This window comes from Apostichopus japonicus, chromosome 4, assembly GCF_037975245.1.
Source record: "Apostichopus japonicus isolate 1M-3 chromosome 4, ASM3797524v1, whole genome shotgun sequence".
In the NCBI taxonomy this organism is placed as follows: Eukaryota; Metazoa; Echinodermata; class Holothuroidea; order Aspidochirotida; family Stichopodidae; genus Apostichopus; species Apostichopus japonicus.
The window spans coordinates 15,317,271-15,335,747 of record NC_092564.1 but is presented as its reverse complement, the minus strand read 5'-3'; the positions used below and the strand labels follow the sequence as shown (position 1 = coordinate 15,335,747).

The 18,477-nt window shown below is 37.6% G+C and overlaps 1 protein-coding gene and 1 long non-coding RNA gene across 4 annotated transcripts in view; one reads left to right on the top strand and one right to left on the bottom strand.

Annotated features, from left to right (window-relative positions):
- The window catches only part of LOC139966567 (semaphorin-5A-like), a 142,319-nt gene that overhangs the window by 76,296 nt on the left and 47,546 nt on the right, over positions 1-18,477 (bottom strand). For all 3 annotated transcript variants that reach the window (XM_071969734.1, XM_071969735.1, XM_071969736.1), the window contains exons 4-5: positions 16,695-16,740; positions 3,626-3,688 (exon numbers count right to left, since the gene is read on the bottom strand). In XM_071969734.1, coding sequence (XP_071825835.1) covers positions 3,626-3,688; positions 16,695-16,740 — 109 coding nt within the window. The remainder of the gene's footprint in view (positions 1-3,625; positions 3,689-16,694; positions 16,741-18,477) is intronic.
- LOC139966568 (uncharacterized) overlaps positions 1-18,477 on the top strand; it is a 43,717-nt gene that overhangs the window by 3,756 nt on the left and 21,484 nt on the right. The gene's annotated exons all lie outside the window — the stretch shown is intronic.

Sequence of the window (18,477 nt, the reverse complement as noted above, 5' to 3'; positions counted from 1 at the left end):
CACTACCGTCTCTTGTGTCCAATTATGAAAATTTTGCATTATTTGCATGATAAAAAAAAATTGCCTGTTTATCTGTTGTTTTTTCTTTATATTGGCCACAACACTAAGTATACAATGAATACACACAATCATGTTTTTCTGGGAGGGGTGGTTGAGTTGATTTTGGGCAAGGGGGGGCGGTTGGTCAGCTTCACCTTGACAATGGGAGAAAAACAATGACTTTCAAATTATAGCTGATAATGCTTTTCACTCTCTCTTTAATAATGTTAAACACACACAAACACAAAAATAAGATTTTCAGAATTGCCCAATGACTTATTCATTAATTAAAATTAAAACCTTGTCTAGATCCTGTTAACAGGTTAGCATGATCTGTAAGCAATTAACAGTATCCAAAAGTTGCCCTTCCAAATTAATCTAAAGCTCTAGCTGCTTTAAATAAAATTAATTTAAATATTGACCAGCAATGATTAAATTCCCATCACTGCTTGAGCCTGTAGAGTTGTGCATGACTCTTTGCCAGCTCACCTTAGCAAGCTGTGCAGTAACAGATGCCTTTCCACCATGTCTTACTGTGTGGGCTGATTAAGACTGCAGGACGTAATCACACGTAAATTCGTAATGGCATCTGAATTACGGTGGCAAATTCGTAGAGGAAACCTAACAAAAACTTCCTTCCTGGTACATTAATAATAAAATAACCCGTAGTTCCTGTGCCTGTAAACCCTTGAGGAAATTTATCCCCACAAACTGACTATCCCTTTTAACTCTGACCCTGTTAATTTGAGAGCGAGAAAATTGTCGCCTTTGACCAAATATTACTTAACCCTTCTCTTAATTGACAATTTCACTTAAAATCTCTCTTTGTTAATCATTAAATATTATAATGAACTGGAAATTGATTAATAAGTGTTGAGATTCTTCACTGTCTGTTGACGACAACAGCCAAACATATTTTTTTCTTCCCCCTCGGTTGCCGGAGTTTATCTTGAGTTGCTACTGAAAATCAGAGTTCTTTTGGATGTCAGCCCAACTGGCGTGGGCAGAACTAAATGGAATAAGTGCAGTCTTAAATTGTTACTTCTTTGATTAACATTACAGATTCTGGAAACTGAAACCTATTTGCAGTATCGAGTTTTAATCATCGGTAGACTTTATGGATAAACATCCCTACATTTACAGATTTATTTCTCATTTTAGACTGGCATCAAACTAATCATAAAAGCTTTCCTTTAATACCCCCAATTGGATTTAGAATTAAAAGAATAATCCAGAGATTTTTCATGTAAATAAATAACCCCCCAAACACATTTGTGTAGGTAAATGGTCTGAAATATTGAATGCTTTAAATGGATAGAAAGTATTTCCTTTTTTTTGTGGGGGGGGGGGGGGGAACAGGATCCAGTGATAGAAGCCCTGGAAAAGGTTTTGGGAAAAGTGACTGCGTTCGGATTATTCGTACTGATTAAAATTCTTAGGACTTGTGGTTACCTCACCAAGGAATAATGGCATTTTTTTGTTTTCTTTCTTTCTATTTTTCTTTCTTTCTTCTTCCTTCCTACTTACCCTTATGGACATTATATAATTGTCACATATTGAAATGCCAAATTTTGAAACGAACATGTGATAAGAAAACGGCCATGGAGTGGCATGATGTGTCAACCTATGGAGCTTATAATAATCATTGCCATATTGTAGCAGCTGCTTGAAAATATTATTACCAAAGAGAGAAGTAGCTATTTAATGTTGGTGCAATTCTACCTGCCATATGCCTTCAAAAGGTCAATTAAAAAGCTTCTGCACTGGCCCAACATATTTTGGGGGGGCTTTTTGCAAGCAACAAATATTAATTATTTGAAAGTTCTAGATAAGAGGATCCAATTACAAGCATGAAATTGCTCTGGGAAGTGGAAAATATTATGGCAGGCAGTAAATCAACAATCGAGTCTTGTCCACATCTGGGGACATGTTTCTTGCAGGATATTTTGTGGAGCAATGTCCTTTAGTAAACATTAATGTGCATAATTGTCTTTGACGCAACGTAGTGATAGTCTATCGATCATGGACACACATTTTTTAAACATTTTTATTCAATATTTAATATATCACCGAACTGAGGCTGATATTAGGTCTATAGGAACCATCTGCTCTAGATATATCTTGAGATCTTTGGACCGACTAATATATACCTCTTTAATACATATATTCCACCAGCAATGCTTTACATCTATTTCAGTTCTAAGGTATTTCTCAGGGAGATGAAAAACTTTTCTGACATAAATCACCCAACCATCCCTTTCTCAATTTTCACAATACCACTGCTTTTGCTGATATGTCATATGGTGCCCCAAAAGTTCAAAAAGTTTTACACAACACTTAAAGACATTTATCCGGACTGTTAGATCACAGGGGAGCTCATTCATTAAAAGTCCAGAGAAGCCCTTACTATGAGGTCAACGAACATCAAGGTGTGTTAATTACCGCACGCACAGCATGAGATGGCCCAATGGGTCAGTCTACCAGAGTGCTTTGACACTTATAAAACAAATGATGAGACAGGATGATATCAAAGAGAGGCAATCATGGGCAGTTATGGTTTAATCCAGTCACAGGGACTCTGCCAGCACCAAACACATGACCTACTTAGAAATTAGGAAAACAAAAACCTTCACACTTGCTGGTAGTATTCCTTTAAAGTGATATATGCTGAATTACTCTCACTGTTCATGTTATGAAGTAGCAGTATCTGTGACTGCAAATTTTGTAGTATACCTAAAGTTGCTTTAAGTTTCATAGTGTAAAGGTTCTTACCCTTAAAATTATGCCCAGTAATGGTACGATAGTGTAACCCATAAATGATTAAAATACTGCTCAGCTGGAATGAATCAATATCAAACAATAGAGATCATCTCCGTAGACCAGTGCCTGTAGGGTGGTACTATGGAGCACGATACATTTTACTACGCAGCCTAGCTGCAAGAGACTGCACTTCCCTCTGCAGCCTGGCTCTATAAGACTGCAGCTCCCTTAGCAGCCTGGCTCTATGAGACTGCAGCTCCCTCAGCAGCCTGGCTCTATGAGACTGCAGCTTCCTCAGCAGCCTGGCTCTATGAGACTGCAGCTCCCTCAGCAGCCTGGCTCTACGAGACTGCATCTCTCTCAGCAGCTTGGCTCTATGAGGCTGCAGCTCCCTCAGCAGCCTGGCTCTATGAGACTGCAGCTTCATCAGTAGCCTACTTCTGACATAATCCTACTCCACAGAGACGTGCAATAATGTGTTAACACACATCAAGTGGGAACTTAACAAATATATTACGCGCTGACAATCATCGGCTTTCCTTGGAAATCTCATCTTTCATATACTGGTCTAAGGAACAAGACGTGACAGCTTGCTAACGAGTGATTTGATGTAGTATTATTTGTTTAATAATAACACACTAATAAATACTCCGACAGTTGCATTAACCGAGGAACCTTTCAAATGTCGCCATTAATGTAAACCAGATGTTAAATTACCGTTTTCATGATTATTGAAGTTGAAAGGTGAAGAACTCTCCAAATAAACATAATCATAAATTGATGAGCAAATGAAGAAACAAAATAAATGAAAATCTGCATTAAATACCGGTCTTTCTCCTTTACTCTGACAAATGTCCACCATAAGGTCACTTGGTCTCCAAACGGTTTCCTTCAAAAAGAAAATAGGGAAAACACAAATTTAAATGGAATTTATGATGTGAAGTGGGAAAATGCACTTATCATCACATGATGTTATTGTAATTCAGTGAATGCATATCATACATGAACTATTGTAAGTCAGACAACATCTGGAACACAGAGTGCTGCTAAAGTAACCAAATCATGAAATAATCAGGAATTTATTATAATTACAGTAAGATTATATTTAAGACTCAACATTTTTTGGTTATATCTGTCAGACTGTCCTCTGAAGTGTGTGACCTACAAAGACATTCTATAAACAAAAGTTGATAATGACAAAAGTTTTAATGAAATTAATTTTTCCCCCTCCTATACTGGTGCGATATTTTAAATACTCAAACGCTGACAGCTGGACAATTGAGAGTCAGAGGAGGTGGGGGGGGGTTGGGAGGGGGGGATGTCTTTTTCTGTCTCTGCTTGCACTGTATTGTTCATATCCTTCCAGAGAGTGATGTCAATTAGTTCACATCAGAGCGTTGGTCAAGGTTTGAGGCTCCATGCATCTCACTAAACATTGCAGCTTTTATCACATATTAATAATATTAATATGTATTCCATTACAATAGCACTGACAACACTGATATTCATCCATGCAGCTTCAAATCATACATATGTGTAAAAAGCACATTCTCAACCCCATCCCTTTAACTCCACACATGCCCCGTCACCCCTCCCATCTTTCATGAACAAGAGAACTGCCAATTACTCCAAAGAGGTGTGGCCCAAAGAGCTACTTCCGAGGATGATGAGACTGACATGTAATACTCCTCCAGTCCTCTATCATCACTGTGATAGTAATTTGAAAAAATTTGTACTTTTATATATGCACTCATAAAAAATATAAAAAAACACATTATCAGGATTCACGTATCCATTTGTGGGGGTGTAAGCAGCTTAAAAATATCATAAAGGAACGATTGAAGAGTGGTGCACTTCTGTGTTATAATACTTGATTCTTGTTCTCTCAACGGTCGATATCTACGCTAACGTACGAGCAATCACTCATGAGTGATGCATTTATACCTGGCAACAAGACTGTGATCGCCTTAGGGTTGAAATATTCTCTGCTGATATATTTCATGAATATCGAAGAAGCTTGTTCTAACCTTGAGGGTTGTCTGCTATTACTGACAATCCAACTAAATTCACATTCATAAAGAACAGTTTGTTTTTGTCTTAAAGTAGCTTACTTGAGCTTTTTCATTCATTATAATTTTCAAAATATATATCTCTGCCGTATCATTTGACAAGCTTGGGTGGACCAACGTGATTGCAATACATCAAACAGCTAATATCAAAGTTTCTCTTCATTCAAGCATTAAAGGACATGTTTCACAAAATCTAACACAGCGAATTTAAAATAAAACTATCAATCTATCTCCAAATGTCATATTGATGAGAGGATGGTGAGAGGATGAGATGTAAAATATACCTACTAGAACTAGGAATATTAACTTTCATAAGTAACAAATTTACATTTCTACAATGAAACAAGCTATAATCAAAGAGCCAATGGGGGTTCTCCAGCCAAGCCCAAAATCAACAGAGGGTGCTGTCATATTGGTCCCGTCTAGTTATCCGAAACTTGACAAGTTGGAGATCGTATGAAACGTTCAGTGATTTGATCACTAGTAGGTGGGTATACAGAGTTCCATTCATAATTTTTTAAAACATATTTGCTGCGTTTCATGTCAACAACTTTGTTTTATGGACCTTAAACATACGATTCGTAAAGCACTGTTTTCGTTCAACTAAACTGCACGAGTGGTACCTTTATCACTAGTTCATCCAGCGTGTATGCATTCTTGTGAGTGCTTCATGTGCTCACGTTACTTTGTTTCAAAGATCTGTAAACAGCTAAGACAATGCACACATTAGGACCGGTATAACAGCACCCTTTGTAGAAACGCCGGAGAGTCCCATTGGCATAGTAACTTGACACTTGCTAGATTCTATTTGAGAACATTCAAACATTAGCACTGCACCCAGACATTGTAAGGGCTGACCATGGGTCATTAGGGGCACAGTGCAGTTTGTTCGCTACTTAGATGGAAGTGCGTATGTACAGGAGAAAGTTAAGTGCGAAATGACATAAATCTTGAATTAACTGACTGATCAACATTGATGCTAATGAACATTAAAAGCTCTTTTACGTTTTACTTCCAGAGTTTGACCACATGTAGGGAATAATTTATCCATTATCGCATGCAATATGTTACACAAAATGGTCAAATTGCTCAACAAATCCGAAGATTTGGTGACAAAATTCAGAGCCTTCTATTCAAAATTTGAACACTTAATTATTTCCTGTTCATGATTCACCAGGTTTTCAGGTACTTTGTCTTCTGTTGACCTGATTTTAAATGTCTGCGATGAAGCAAGCCATGAAGATATATATTTTTTTTAAAAGAGTTTTATCGTGTAATAGTGTGAAAACTAGAAATAACATGGGAATAATTCAACAGATGTCCATACAGCTTTAAAAAGCTTACTTCATTTCAAATTATTATGAAAGTCAAATATTCATCTAAAATCGATACCTGCAAGCTCTTGTATTAAAGTTAATCATTGGGAAAATGATTGGCAAAAACAGAAAACAGAGAGAGAGAAAAACAAGGCAGGAAGAAAGTTGAACGGTTAGCTGAATGTTGATAGTTTCTTCTGGAGTATGGATTCATTTCTCTCTGCGACTAATCAACCCAAAATGTCTCACACGTACGTACGTAGTACGTAAAAGCTGTCACACATCGTTTGTTTTTGTCACTGATAGGTATAAGTAAGTAACTTGATCCAGAGCGGGGTAGCAGAACTGATGGTTACATCCATGGCAGTGAAACAGCTTGATGAGAACCTGACTCATAACAGTATATATATGTAAAAGGAGAGCAATGAAGTAAATATAGAAAAAAACGTCAAACATGCACTCCTTAGGTCACATTCAAGAATGAGTGGGGAAAAAAAGGAAAAAGGGAAGGATATAAAGGGATGCTTTTAACAGTTTGCAAATAAATGGGTTTTGTTGGATCTGGACAAGAAGTGGGGAATTTTGGTCATCAAGCTAATTTCACCATAAGGGGACAGAAGAAGAGTTACAAATTATTACAGCATTGGTATGTTAAAATGTCGGGTACAACTGATCTATCTGTCTGTCTCTCTGTCTATCTGTCTGTCTGTCTATCTACATTATCTTACTGCACATAATTCATACTAAAAACGTTGCACTATAAAAAATTGTGCACAAAGATGGAAACGTTTCCTCTTGGATAGGACCTCTCGATCAGCAAATCAAATGACTAAAAGCAGATCTCCTCCTTTATTTATTTTTACTGATAAGCAATTTTTGTCAAACATCAACAAACCTGCACCACTGACTTAGAAAATGTTCCTGGATGTTTGTATTGGAATAATGTTTAAAGGGAACATAAAAACCTCAAACCGAAGGAATGCCATTCAATATAAAATTTACACAAAAAGTACCAGGAGAGGCAAAATTCAACAAATCAGGTCATCTTCGATAGATAAATATTAACCTTATCTTGGTAACATAAATCACCAGTTGGTTTAATCTTCTGGTGAGTTACACTCAGTACGTTTGGCATGATTTTTGACACAACACCAAAAAGTTACCTAAATCATTTTGATGCTCAGTTCATGTGCAGCAAAGGCAACTACCTAAGCTACAATATTTTTGATTTATTGCAATCACAAGCAGTTGTAACAGAGCAAAATGTTGCACAAACCATCTAAGCTCAACCAGAGCTACTGACGGCTATGTCTCCATGGTGAAACTTTGCTAGGTAGACTTACAAAATTTAAACCGTCTCCCACTCACTTAAATTTAGACGAGGAATTTTTCCATTTTTGGTTTTTGGATCAGTGCAATGGTATTATGGATGATTAATACTAGTGCATATTTTATCTCAAGCTATTTATCTCTTCTCTAAGAAAAAATAAAAGTTCACATTTTCAACCTGCTTTTTCTTCTTTTTTTAAAATCTCTTGATAGAGATGAATAAATTTGATGGAAGTTATTGGTTACAGGGAATAAAAGTGTGAAGAAGCATAGAGTTACAGGATAGTTCAGTATGGTTAACGAGTTATGTTTTTCAGTGCGAGTTGTCTAAGCACTTTTTTTTAACCCTGACTAACAACGGGAGCCGACAAATATATTCATGCAGAAACAGTTCTAAAGGCTTTGACAATTTATGAGATTTATTTTCTTTCGTGAAAGCTCTTGCAGATGACGACAGCTTCTGCTGTCTTTTGGCTTCTGTTTAGTACCTTCTGATATGATTACCCCAATGTACATCAAAAGTGAGATACGGGACTCGCCGTTTGAAGCTAACAACTGAATTAGTGAATTGTGCTTTCCGTTCCAATAATTCTTCATCCCTTTGTGAAAGCAAATTCCTGTAGCTTTCCCAAGAAACCAACAAGGTGTGAGCTTAAGGGATTCAAAGAGTATAGTTTTAGGCCTACGGTGGCCTCGAAATACATCCGGACTATTTTTTCAACCTTCAAGTAAACTGTCCGCCCCACTCATGCATAACTATTCCCAGTCTCCATCCCTTCATCTTCTCCGTCTTATTTCTTATTTATAAAGAAGACAAATACGTCGGCTCCGATGAAGCCCTTCAGTGTGTGTCTCCAATATCATCTAATTTGTATTCTTTTTGAATGGTTGTCATTTTCTAATTCATCTCGATCTCTCAAACCCATCAAAAGGGCTGTCTCAAATTTGGATAAACTAAAGGGAGGATGAAGGTTGTCATTTTCCTTCAATTGCAATCGCCATTTTGCTGCTTTGTAGAACATTGACCACTGCAAGTGGTTTTGGGGCATCAATAAAAACATTCTAAAGTCAAAAATTCCATTTTCATATTACCGTAAATGTCATGTCAAAAAGACTTGGACAAGTCCATACATATTCTTTAACATTTCCCTGAATAATTCATTTCACGCAATAAACGGAAAAACCATTTGAGAATACATTATCTGGATCAGTTTGTCTTGGTGAATGACATACCTACTTGCGGCTGTCTTAAAGGTACAATTTGCTTTCGATGACAAAAACCAATGGCAGATGACTTTCATCATTACAGATATCTCCTTGGTACGTTAATTCTCACCTTTCCTTCCATCCATGTACCCCTACACCCTCCCTCCCAGGGACAAAGAAGAAATGTTCACCTACCCCAGACACAAGATAAGATAGGGAGTATCACCAATGATCTGTCCCACAATGATCGGAGATGAGGGTCGGAATTAGTTTGTGTATTTTTCCCAAGATTGTTCTTCTCAAACTTGTTCTCACCCGTCTCAATAGCTTATGTATAATGTAAGTCAGATTAATGTTGACATAGCAGTTTTGGATTTTACTAACCCTCCTTTGCCTAATTGCCTCCATCCACAGAACCCCCAAAATGTATCAGTACAGGATTCATTTCAATTTCATCTTAGAAAATTGTCTTTTCTATATCTGCTACATTTACTACATATATTAAAGTGACTGACATACCAAGTTTATTAGTTTCAAACAGACAATGAAATCAGCTCCTGAGTGGCACCCCACAAAACAATAGGAAAAACAAAAGAATTTTTTCTTTCCTTTTCTGTATTAAACTTTCTGTCACATGCATTTACATGGATGACATCACCGAAGGAAATTACTGCAATCCCTTACAACAAAATTGTGAACAATGTGATTGTCAGCTGTCAACAGCATCAAAGTTGCATGGAATATCCTTAATGTCCAACTTAATTTTGAGGCGAATACCCTCCATTTTTTACCGAATTTACTTCATGTTTATTTCAACAATGAATACATATTGCTGCTGGTAAAGCCCAACTTGGGACAAATATTAAGAAATCAACAGATATGCTTGTACATCAAAGAAAAAGCTTTTCGACCCTGAAGCGTGAAAATTCCTGCCAAAACGGCTCACCTTCAGGTCCATTGCCTGATCGTGAGCAACAACCTGAAACTTACTAATTAACACATCCCGACTGTAAGCTAGCAAACCATACCAGTCAGCAATAGCCATATAGAAATTACTTACTCAAAATATAACTTTTTTTTTTATCACATGACAATCAGACTTCCCACCTTTAAAAAGAAAATAAATAAATTAAAATTCCAGTCAACCAAGGGTGGCTTAGAGCATTAGCAAAGAAGCTATCCTTCTTTTCACATTCCGTGATACCTGGTGAGGAACCCTGTCAGTCATCCCACCAGGGAATGGACTATTTCTCAAAACCTCACCGCCTAAGATGCTCTTTTCCACTGAGCAGATTATCAGACGGACTTCTTTGAACTTGCTTCAAGTCTTCACACCATTCGGTTAAACAAACAGACATGCTCTCTTGGCCACCCTCACGCCTTAGGGGTGGAGGCTAATTGCCACCCTGAGAAATCTTTTCCCAACTGGTCTTTCCAATATTTGTAATGAAAATATCAAATACCATATTTCCTAAGGTTTCCTACCATCTTTTGTCATCTATGGGTCGTTTTCATTAGCTAGCTGGTCCTTGGTTTGATTGATGATCTACAGTATAAGCTAAGACAGATGCTGAGCACTTCAATGTTTTCATAATCGGCTTTTCTTCAAATCGTATCGCCTCGGTGACAGGATGCTTCATTTTGTTTTTTCTTCTTTTTATCGCCCCTCCTTTTGAGGCATGTATAGGGACTAATTTCTGCATTAAGTTTTTTTGTAAAATTTTGAATTGTATGTTTGAACAGCTCTAGTAAAATCTCATTTCATACATCTTTGCACCAGTAGTTGATATCATGGCCGTATGTCACCCTTGGTGAGATGGAAATCTTTGATAAGATCAACAACAATATCTATACTGTACATCAATACTTAATTGCTTAATTTCAACAAATGCCGACAAACACTGCTCTACAGCTTCTCGAAGAATGCATTTGCAAGGCAGTTAATTGTTACAACACCATACGGAGCTACATGTGTTAGCTTTAAGAGGACATAATATCTGGGTTTTGTTCTTCCTTTAAGTTGTTCCTTCTTGGGGCAATTTGTTACGGTCGTCAGAACTGGCCCAAATGTTAGCACGCTACGAAAGATTGCTTCAAGTACTCAAAATTTCCTTGCTATAGAGGCTCTGATCCTCCAAATAATTCCCAGCCTTTGAGAATAGACAATTAAATGTCTCAGGGTGGGTAAATAAAGTGTATGAAAAATCCTTGTTACAATTTGAGCATGGGTAGACCATTATTCGACTTTCTAGCATACTGGAGGTCAAGACTGACCTTTAAAGTGACCATGCATATGTGAAATACTTGTGTTGATTGGGACAGGTCAGGAGAGAGTGTGGTAAATCCTGTTGACTCATGGTCACACAGGCAACAATCAATGCATCCTTCACTCTCCCGTCCCCCACCCCCCCCCTCCAGTTATACTCACATAATCTCAGTAGTCACACTAACACACTTGCAATGAACTTAATTTGTTCACATGTGTTATTCCTTTCTTTTAAATGTTGAAAGCTCAGGAACTATTATGTGAGAAAGTTTTTGAAGTAGTTTAACCAACTAAGCTACTTTCTAAACCATAAATAAAAAACATATATCACTTTTGAGGAACCAAAACTTCACCAACATCGAAAGGGAAATTCATGAACAGTAAGTTGACTAGAAATATAGTGATAAATTTTATTATTGTCACTTTTGAAGAGCCTCTTTAGTGCAACTCCTTCAAAACCGTTCTCCACCGGATTTCACTATTTCAAAAAGATTATTGCTCTTTATATATATTTTGTCAGCAAAACTGTTTAAAGGGGATGACTACCTATCCTGAAGTTGCAGTCACATAGCCAAGTCTATAACTAAAACAACACAAGGTTACTGAAAGACTCTTCCACTGATAATTGTTTCGAGAGAGAGAGATGGAGTAGCCCTTTAAAGGCAGAGGTGTAACTGATTAAAGGGGATGACTATCAATTCTGAAGTTACAGTAACATAGCCAAGTCTATAACTAACACAAAACATGGTTACTGAAAGACTCTTCCACTGATAATTGTTTCGAGAGAGAGATGGATGGAGTAGGCCTTTAAGGCAGAGGTGTAACTGATTAAAGGGGATGACTTGCAATCCTGAAGTTGCAGTAACATAGCCAAGTCTATAACTAACACAAAACATGGTTACTGAAAGACTCTTCCACTGATAATTGTTTCGAGAGAGAGATGGATGGAGTAGGCCTTTAAGGCAGAGGTGTAACTGATTAAAGGGGATGACTTGCAATCCTGAAGTTGCAGTAACATAGCCAAGTCTATAACTAACACAAAACATGGTTACTGAAAGACTCTTCCACTGATAATTGTTTCGAGAGAGAGATGGATGGAGTAGGCCTTTAAAGGCAGAGGTGTAACTGTTTAAAGGGAATGACTATCAATGCTGAAGTTGCAGTAACATAGCCAAGTCTATAACTAAACACAAAACATGATTACTGAAAGACTCTTCCACTGATAATTGTTTTGAGAGAGAGAGAGAGATGGAGAATGCCTTTAAAGGCAGAGGTGTAACTGATTCAATGGAATGACTATCAATTCTGAAGTTACAGTAACATAGCCAAGTCTATAACTAAACACAAAACATGATTACTGAAAGACTCTTCCACTGATAATTGTTTTGAGAGAGAGAGAGAGAGATGGAGTAGGCCTTTAAAGGCAGAGGTGTAACTGATTAAAGGGAATGACTATCAATTCTGAAGTTACAGTAACATAGCCAAGTCTATAACTAAAACAAAACATGGTTACTGAACAAGGGCGGCGGAAGCACTTTTAATCTGGGGGGGCACCGACATCAAAGGGCACTTTGCAGAAATTCGATTGGACTGATGCAGCCTTATATTTAGTACCCTTTATAAATCTTATTGTATTATCTTATTTGCGTATACACATCACTCCATCAACGCCCCCCCCCCCACAAAGAAAATATGCTTACTAGCACTGCAATATCCAATGTGCAAATTGGGAAACAATGAACAAGTTTTCTTTTGAGACAAAATGAGGTGAAATCATGCTAGTTGCTAATGTAGGAATCTTCCGAATTAGAGTTTATTCCTTGTTAATATCTTAACAATTTTTTTTTCCATTTCGAAATAGCTTTGAGGTTGACCCACAGAAATTCATTAAAAGTCAGGGGCGTAGCCAGGATTTGCAAAGTTATATGCACGACTATCTGAGCGGAGCGCCACCATCGGTTGGCGCGGAGCGTACAGGAAATTTTTGGCTTTACAAACCCCTCAGATGGCCGGAAACGGCCCTTCCCGAGTGTTCATTCTGGTTCCCTGGCCTCTTGCTAACTTGAGACACCTCAATTTTTATGTAGAAAAAGGGCACATTTTTAACCTGAGGAAAAGTGGGGGGGCACGTGCCCCCTGTGCCCCCCCGGTTCCGCCGCCCTTGTTACTGAAAGACTCTTCCACTGATAGTTTTTTTTCGAGAGAGAGAGAGATGGAGTAGGCCTTTAAAGGCAGAGGTGTAACTGTTTAAAGGGGGTGACTAGCAATCCTGAAGTTGCAGTAACATAGCCAAGTCTATAACTAAAACAAAACATGGTTACTCAAAGACTCTTCACTGATAATTGTTTCGAGAGAGAGAGAGATGGAGTAGGCCTTTAAAGGCAGAGGTGTGTCGGCCTCCTCCTCAGATCTACCACCGATGTGTACAGTATATACCATAATAATTTATTTGGAAACTATTTCTACCATCAGCTGTCCCTCACCTGCTTCCGGGGAGAAATTACCCCCAAAAAGTGCGAAACACAGAGTGCTACTGATTAGGTTCTTGTTCTCCTTCTTAAACAAGATCAAAGACTATTGCATAGATGTAGGCCAAGCAATCCCGGGATGTCACAACCCCATGCGAGGATTCCAGGCTTGATTTGTATTGTTTTAAGCAATGCTAACTTTAAAGCGAAGCAGGCCACTTTGGAAAAAATCTTTACATCTGCTATCCATCTGCTTGTAGTATTGAAGTTATTATCTGATATTATTGCATATGTAGGTTAAATAGAAAGTAAGAGAGGGAGATAATTGCTTTCATACAATTCCGGACCTCCACGCAACAAGTTAGGAGCAGCTGTTTTAATAAATTGTGTCTTTATACCGAGAAGTATCATCTTGGATATAAATTACCAAATTGTTGCAGAGGGATTTGCCTCCCTTCTACTTGTTAACCGCAGGACAGAAACAGTTCAAACATTGTTGAAATAAGAACATTTAGAAACTAAAATATACTGCACTGTCACAAAGAAACTATATATTCCTTTAATCTCCTCCTCCTCCTCAGCTTGGCACTAGCTTAGCAACTGAGGTAAAATGATAGTGAGTAGTTTTCTACTTTTTTCAAACTTAGAACAACCAGAGATCCCCTTTTGATGGGCTATAAAGACACATCCATAGGAACATCTGGCAGGTTAAATCTTTATTCCTAGTAGATCAGTTCATTGTACTGTGAACTCTCAATTTAGATGAAACAATACCACAGAAGTTACAACAGACCTTTCAAAGGAACTGTTGTTTTGACTAGAGGAATGTCGCAGAGAGAAAATAAAAGATGTGGCATTTAAGCTACCTTCTTCACAGCCTCTGGGATCTATCAAATTACAGGCTTAGGACAACTGCTGAACCATGCTTGTTGAGTTTGGTTGGAAAGTTTTCCAAACCTACCATGTTTGACTTTGAATAAGTAGATATTTAACACCATGACACCCTCCTCCTGGATTTTTTCTTCACTAGATGAAAGTTAGTTTTATAAGAAGTTAGTAATAGTGAAATTTGATTCAAACAAAACTGACACTATTTTGCAGAGTAACTATAACACTAAAGGTTTGCTGATGGTAAGAGTACCTGTCAAGGGCTAAAATTCTCAGCCAACCACATTCTGATATGGTCTTTGCAAAATTTTGCCAGCACGTACTTGAAAAATATTTTATAGTAATTGAACGTCTTGAAGAAAATCCTTTTTTTTATCTTTTTTTTTATTTGAACTAACCTTTCAGTGGAAACAATTAAGCTATTAAGAGGATTTTCAACTTTGCAATTCAGTCTGTCCTAGAAAATCATTTGTTAAACATTACAAATTACAAAACAACTTGAACAAATTTGTGTTAATCTTAGTCACCTCGTAAAAGTCAAGTCACTTTTTTGTTTCCTGACATTCGTTACCATCAACGACTAATTAATCATGACTACTAAGTATTTTGCATAGAACAAGCTCCCTCCCCTCCCCCCCCCCCCATCGACACATTCTCAAGAAACATTCCTAACAGATGGGTGCACGTTTTCTAAACATCCTCCTCAGTTAAGCACCACAGGTAACAATTTCTTAAGAAATGACAGCATTGTCAAGTCCTAACCATAACAAATTAAGCGACAGGAGAGACTATACAACACGGTGGAGAATTTCCCCCGTCGTGACAGACATCATCGACACTTTTTTAAAGAGCGACAAACAAGAGTTAACCAAGAAGCTGTGGGTGGAACTAATTACATTTGTGAAATTATGATAGGAATAGATGCACAAATATCTAGAACTAAACCTACAACAACCATTGTTTGACAGATGATAACCTCCAGCGGCATTGCTAGGATTCTTTTATTACGGAGGCCCAATGCTTTTCCAGGGGGGGCAGACAGAACCAATTTTCAGAAACAAACAACAACTTTATGATCATTTTTTGGGGGCCAGCCAAATATTTGGGGCATAGGCATCCATCCACCCACCCCTTCCCCCCACCTCCCACCCCCATGGCTATGCATCATGTCACCCAATCTTTGACTGTAGCAAACAAAAGACAGAAATGTTGAAGTATTTTCAATATTCAGTTTAACCTGACAAACTTTCCCTAGTCTCTTGCTTAGATTTTACCAAGTCGTCTAGTAGATGAAACTCTTGCCTTATTCATGATGATGGAAGCTTGGGTGGCGAGGGGGATGGGGAACTAAGATATGCCATGCTGTGAGCAAGCCCATTAGCACTTAAAGGACCTCCAATTGCCCCCATTTAATACCTGCATGGTACAAGAGATTTTCCAAAAATCCATGTGTCTTTTATAGAAAGAATGCAATTTACCCAAGTAGGGTCAGAGATTGACCTCTATAAAAAAAAAAAATGGCTGACAGGTAATAATAATAATAATAACAGCTTTTCATCAGATTTCTTTCAGAACAATTATACTGAAAAGTTTCAACACAGTGCAAAATGCCATAATGTTTAACTTTCTCATTGATATGATAACAAAGCAAAAAATCCCCTTCACCACAGTACTACTGTTATATATATATATTGCTATTCTATTTCTCCATTAGGACTTTAATAGCAACCATATTGTGATTGCAATATCAGGCTGGTATCTCTTCCCCTCTTCACTAAAAGAAACCTTAGAAATCCCCCCTATTAGTAAAGACAATGAAACTAACAACTCAACAAAAGCATCTCCTGTTTGTTCCCTCTTTTGGACAAGCAAACAAATATTTCAGATTCCCTTTTACAGAACCTTTCCTGAATACAGCTTTATGCAACAAATCGTGACTGGGCTGCACAATAAAGAGAGTAACAATGGCAAACAGGGTTAAAGGAAACACACAAAGCGGGCACGAGCACGTTAAAATCACAAAATAATTAGCAGTGCCAAAGTAATGGCAAACGATAATAGCGACTCTGGTTTTAATGACCAACGAACAAAAACTATCACCACATAAACAGCTTTAAAATGATTGTTTGAAAATATGGATTACAATTTTTTGTGGTCGTTGACCATAACAAACAAAAGATCTAACTCTAAAGAAGGCCAAATAAAGTAGAAATAATTGAAATATTGCAATAACAAGATATGAACAGAGTATAAAATCACAAAGTTGATTGGGAACTGAAGAAGAAGGTATTATATTAATACAGGTGAAAAAAAGGTGAAAATGCAAAAAAGGAAAAGTGAAAATTTATCTTACCTGTATAGGGGATAAGTCCTGTAGACTAAGTTGTAATAACGTATCTCTGTAAGAGAAAAAAAGAAAAGAAGCTGATTACAAACATGGCACCAAATTACAATCTTAGACAATTATGGGTTACTAATACCCTACATATTATTGACTATACTAGAAAGTATTGTATTGATTTTATCTGAACAGAAAGTCAACTACATGTCAAAAGATGATGCTCCCCTCCCCCCCCCCACCTGCCCTCTCCCTCTATCCCTTGTCCAATTTCTGGGGGAGAGACTAATGTTATACCTTACCATCTTACTGTAGTGATATTATCCCTCTAACCTAAACATTCAAGGTTCTGCTTCAAGCTGTGTGCAAAGAGATTCAATACACAGCATGTCCTATTGTACCTCTAATGCTTCTTCATCAAATAAAAATCTTCATTGTCTTCATTAGCAAAGTAACATGAGGCTACGGGATAGAAAACCACACTGAAACTATTTGTTAGCAATGAGCTAGATCAGGAGTGGAAAATTAAAATATATACAGGTTTTAATGAGCCAATAGAACAATCTTTTACACGATATTGACAAACATGAATCATACGTCTAAAATTGATAAAACATGCAACCGTGTGGGGGCGCTGCCAGTCACAAACTGTAGATCCAGCAGGTGGTCTCTCAAGAGGTTGTGTTAAAACATGGAAAAAGTCCTTACAGACCTCTTGTTACAAATCTTCTTTGATTTGAAAACACTCCACAAAGGCTGACTTAACCCTTGATACAGACAACAAGTACCAGTTCAAGTGACTTTGAGAGACAGGTCAAACCAGGATTAGGATATGAAAAGACTGAAGAAGCAACTGATAAGATTCATGATCACTATCTCCAGGTGAAACAGGAAACTTTAGCTACAGGGAAGCTCATGGATGTACTTTCACCTCAGATGGCACCATGGCCGTCAAAAATGACCCTACCATTGGCACAATTGCAGAGGTGGCATTTCAGCGTGTACCACTAGTGCCCTTTAGCTTGTTCATTATCTATGAATATGAGTTCTAGTAGTCTTAGAGGAGCCTGTAAGATTTCAAAGAAGTATACCTAGAATAACTGTATTTGCATACAAATACGTGTCATTGTAGTGTGTGGTGAAGGTGAAAGTTAGTTGTTGATATTCAATGCAGGGTCTTCTGCAACCCTTTTGAAGTTATTTCGGTCACGAATAAGCCAGTTTGGCATTGGGTCCTTTAACATAGAACAAAGCTACGCTATATTTACAAACAGTATGCTAGCAAGCATGCACCTGCCATATAAATGAAGAAATTATAACTAAAACCACCAATGATGAACCAGACAACCAAGTTCATTCACATTTGTCAATCATGAGTCACGCCTGTTCCGGACGTGACAGAGAATACCCAGAGTCCTGGACACTGATTGGTCAAATTAAACAACAAGTAAACATTACTGTATCCTTGCATAGTTAGAGAAATTTCACGAACATACAATCACTTCATAGAAGGCCTAATGCACGATTAATCTCACAAATACCATGTAGGTCTATCATTGCACAAATGTAACACTCTCGGGTCTATTAAAAACTGCTTGGTCAATATCCTGGCCCTGGTTTATCATCATCCAAAACACGTAATATACGCCATATATGGAGCAGCTAGCTGTGGAAACTAACTATGACTGTGTAGTACATAATGCCATGCCATTACGGGCTAGCTGTTCATGCCCGAGATCATCAAATAACACAGAGCCCTTGCGGATAAATACAATTAACATTCGTTGCTTGCAACATT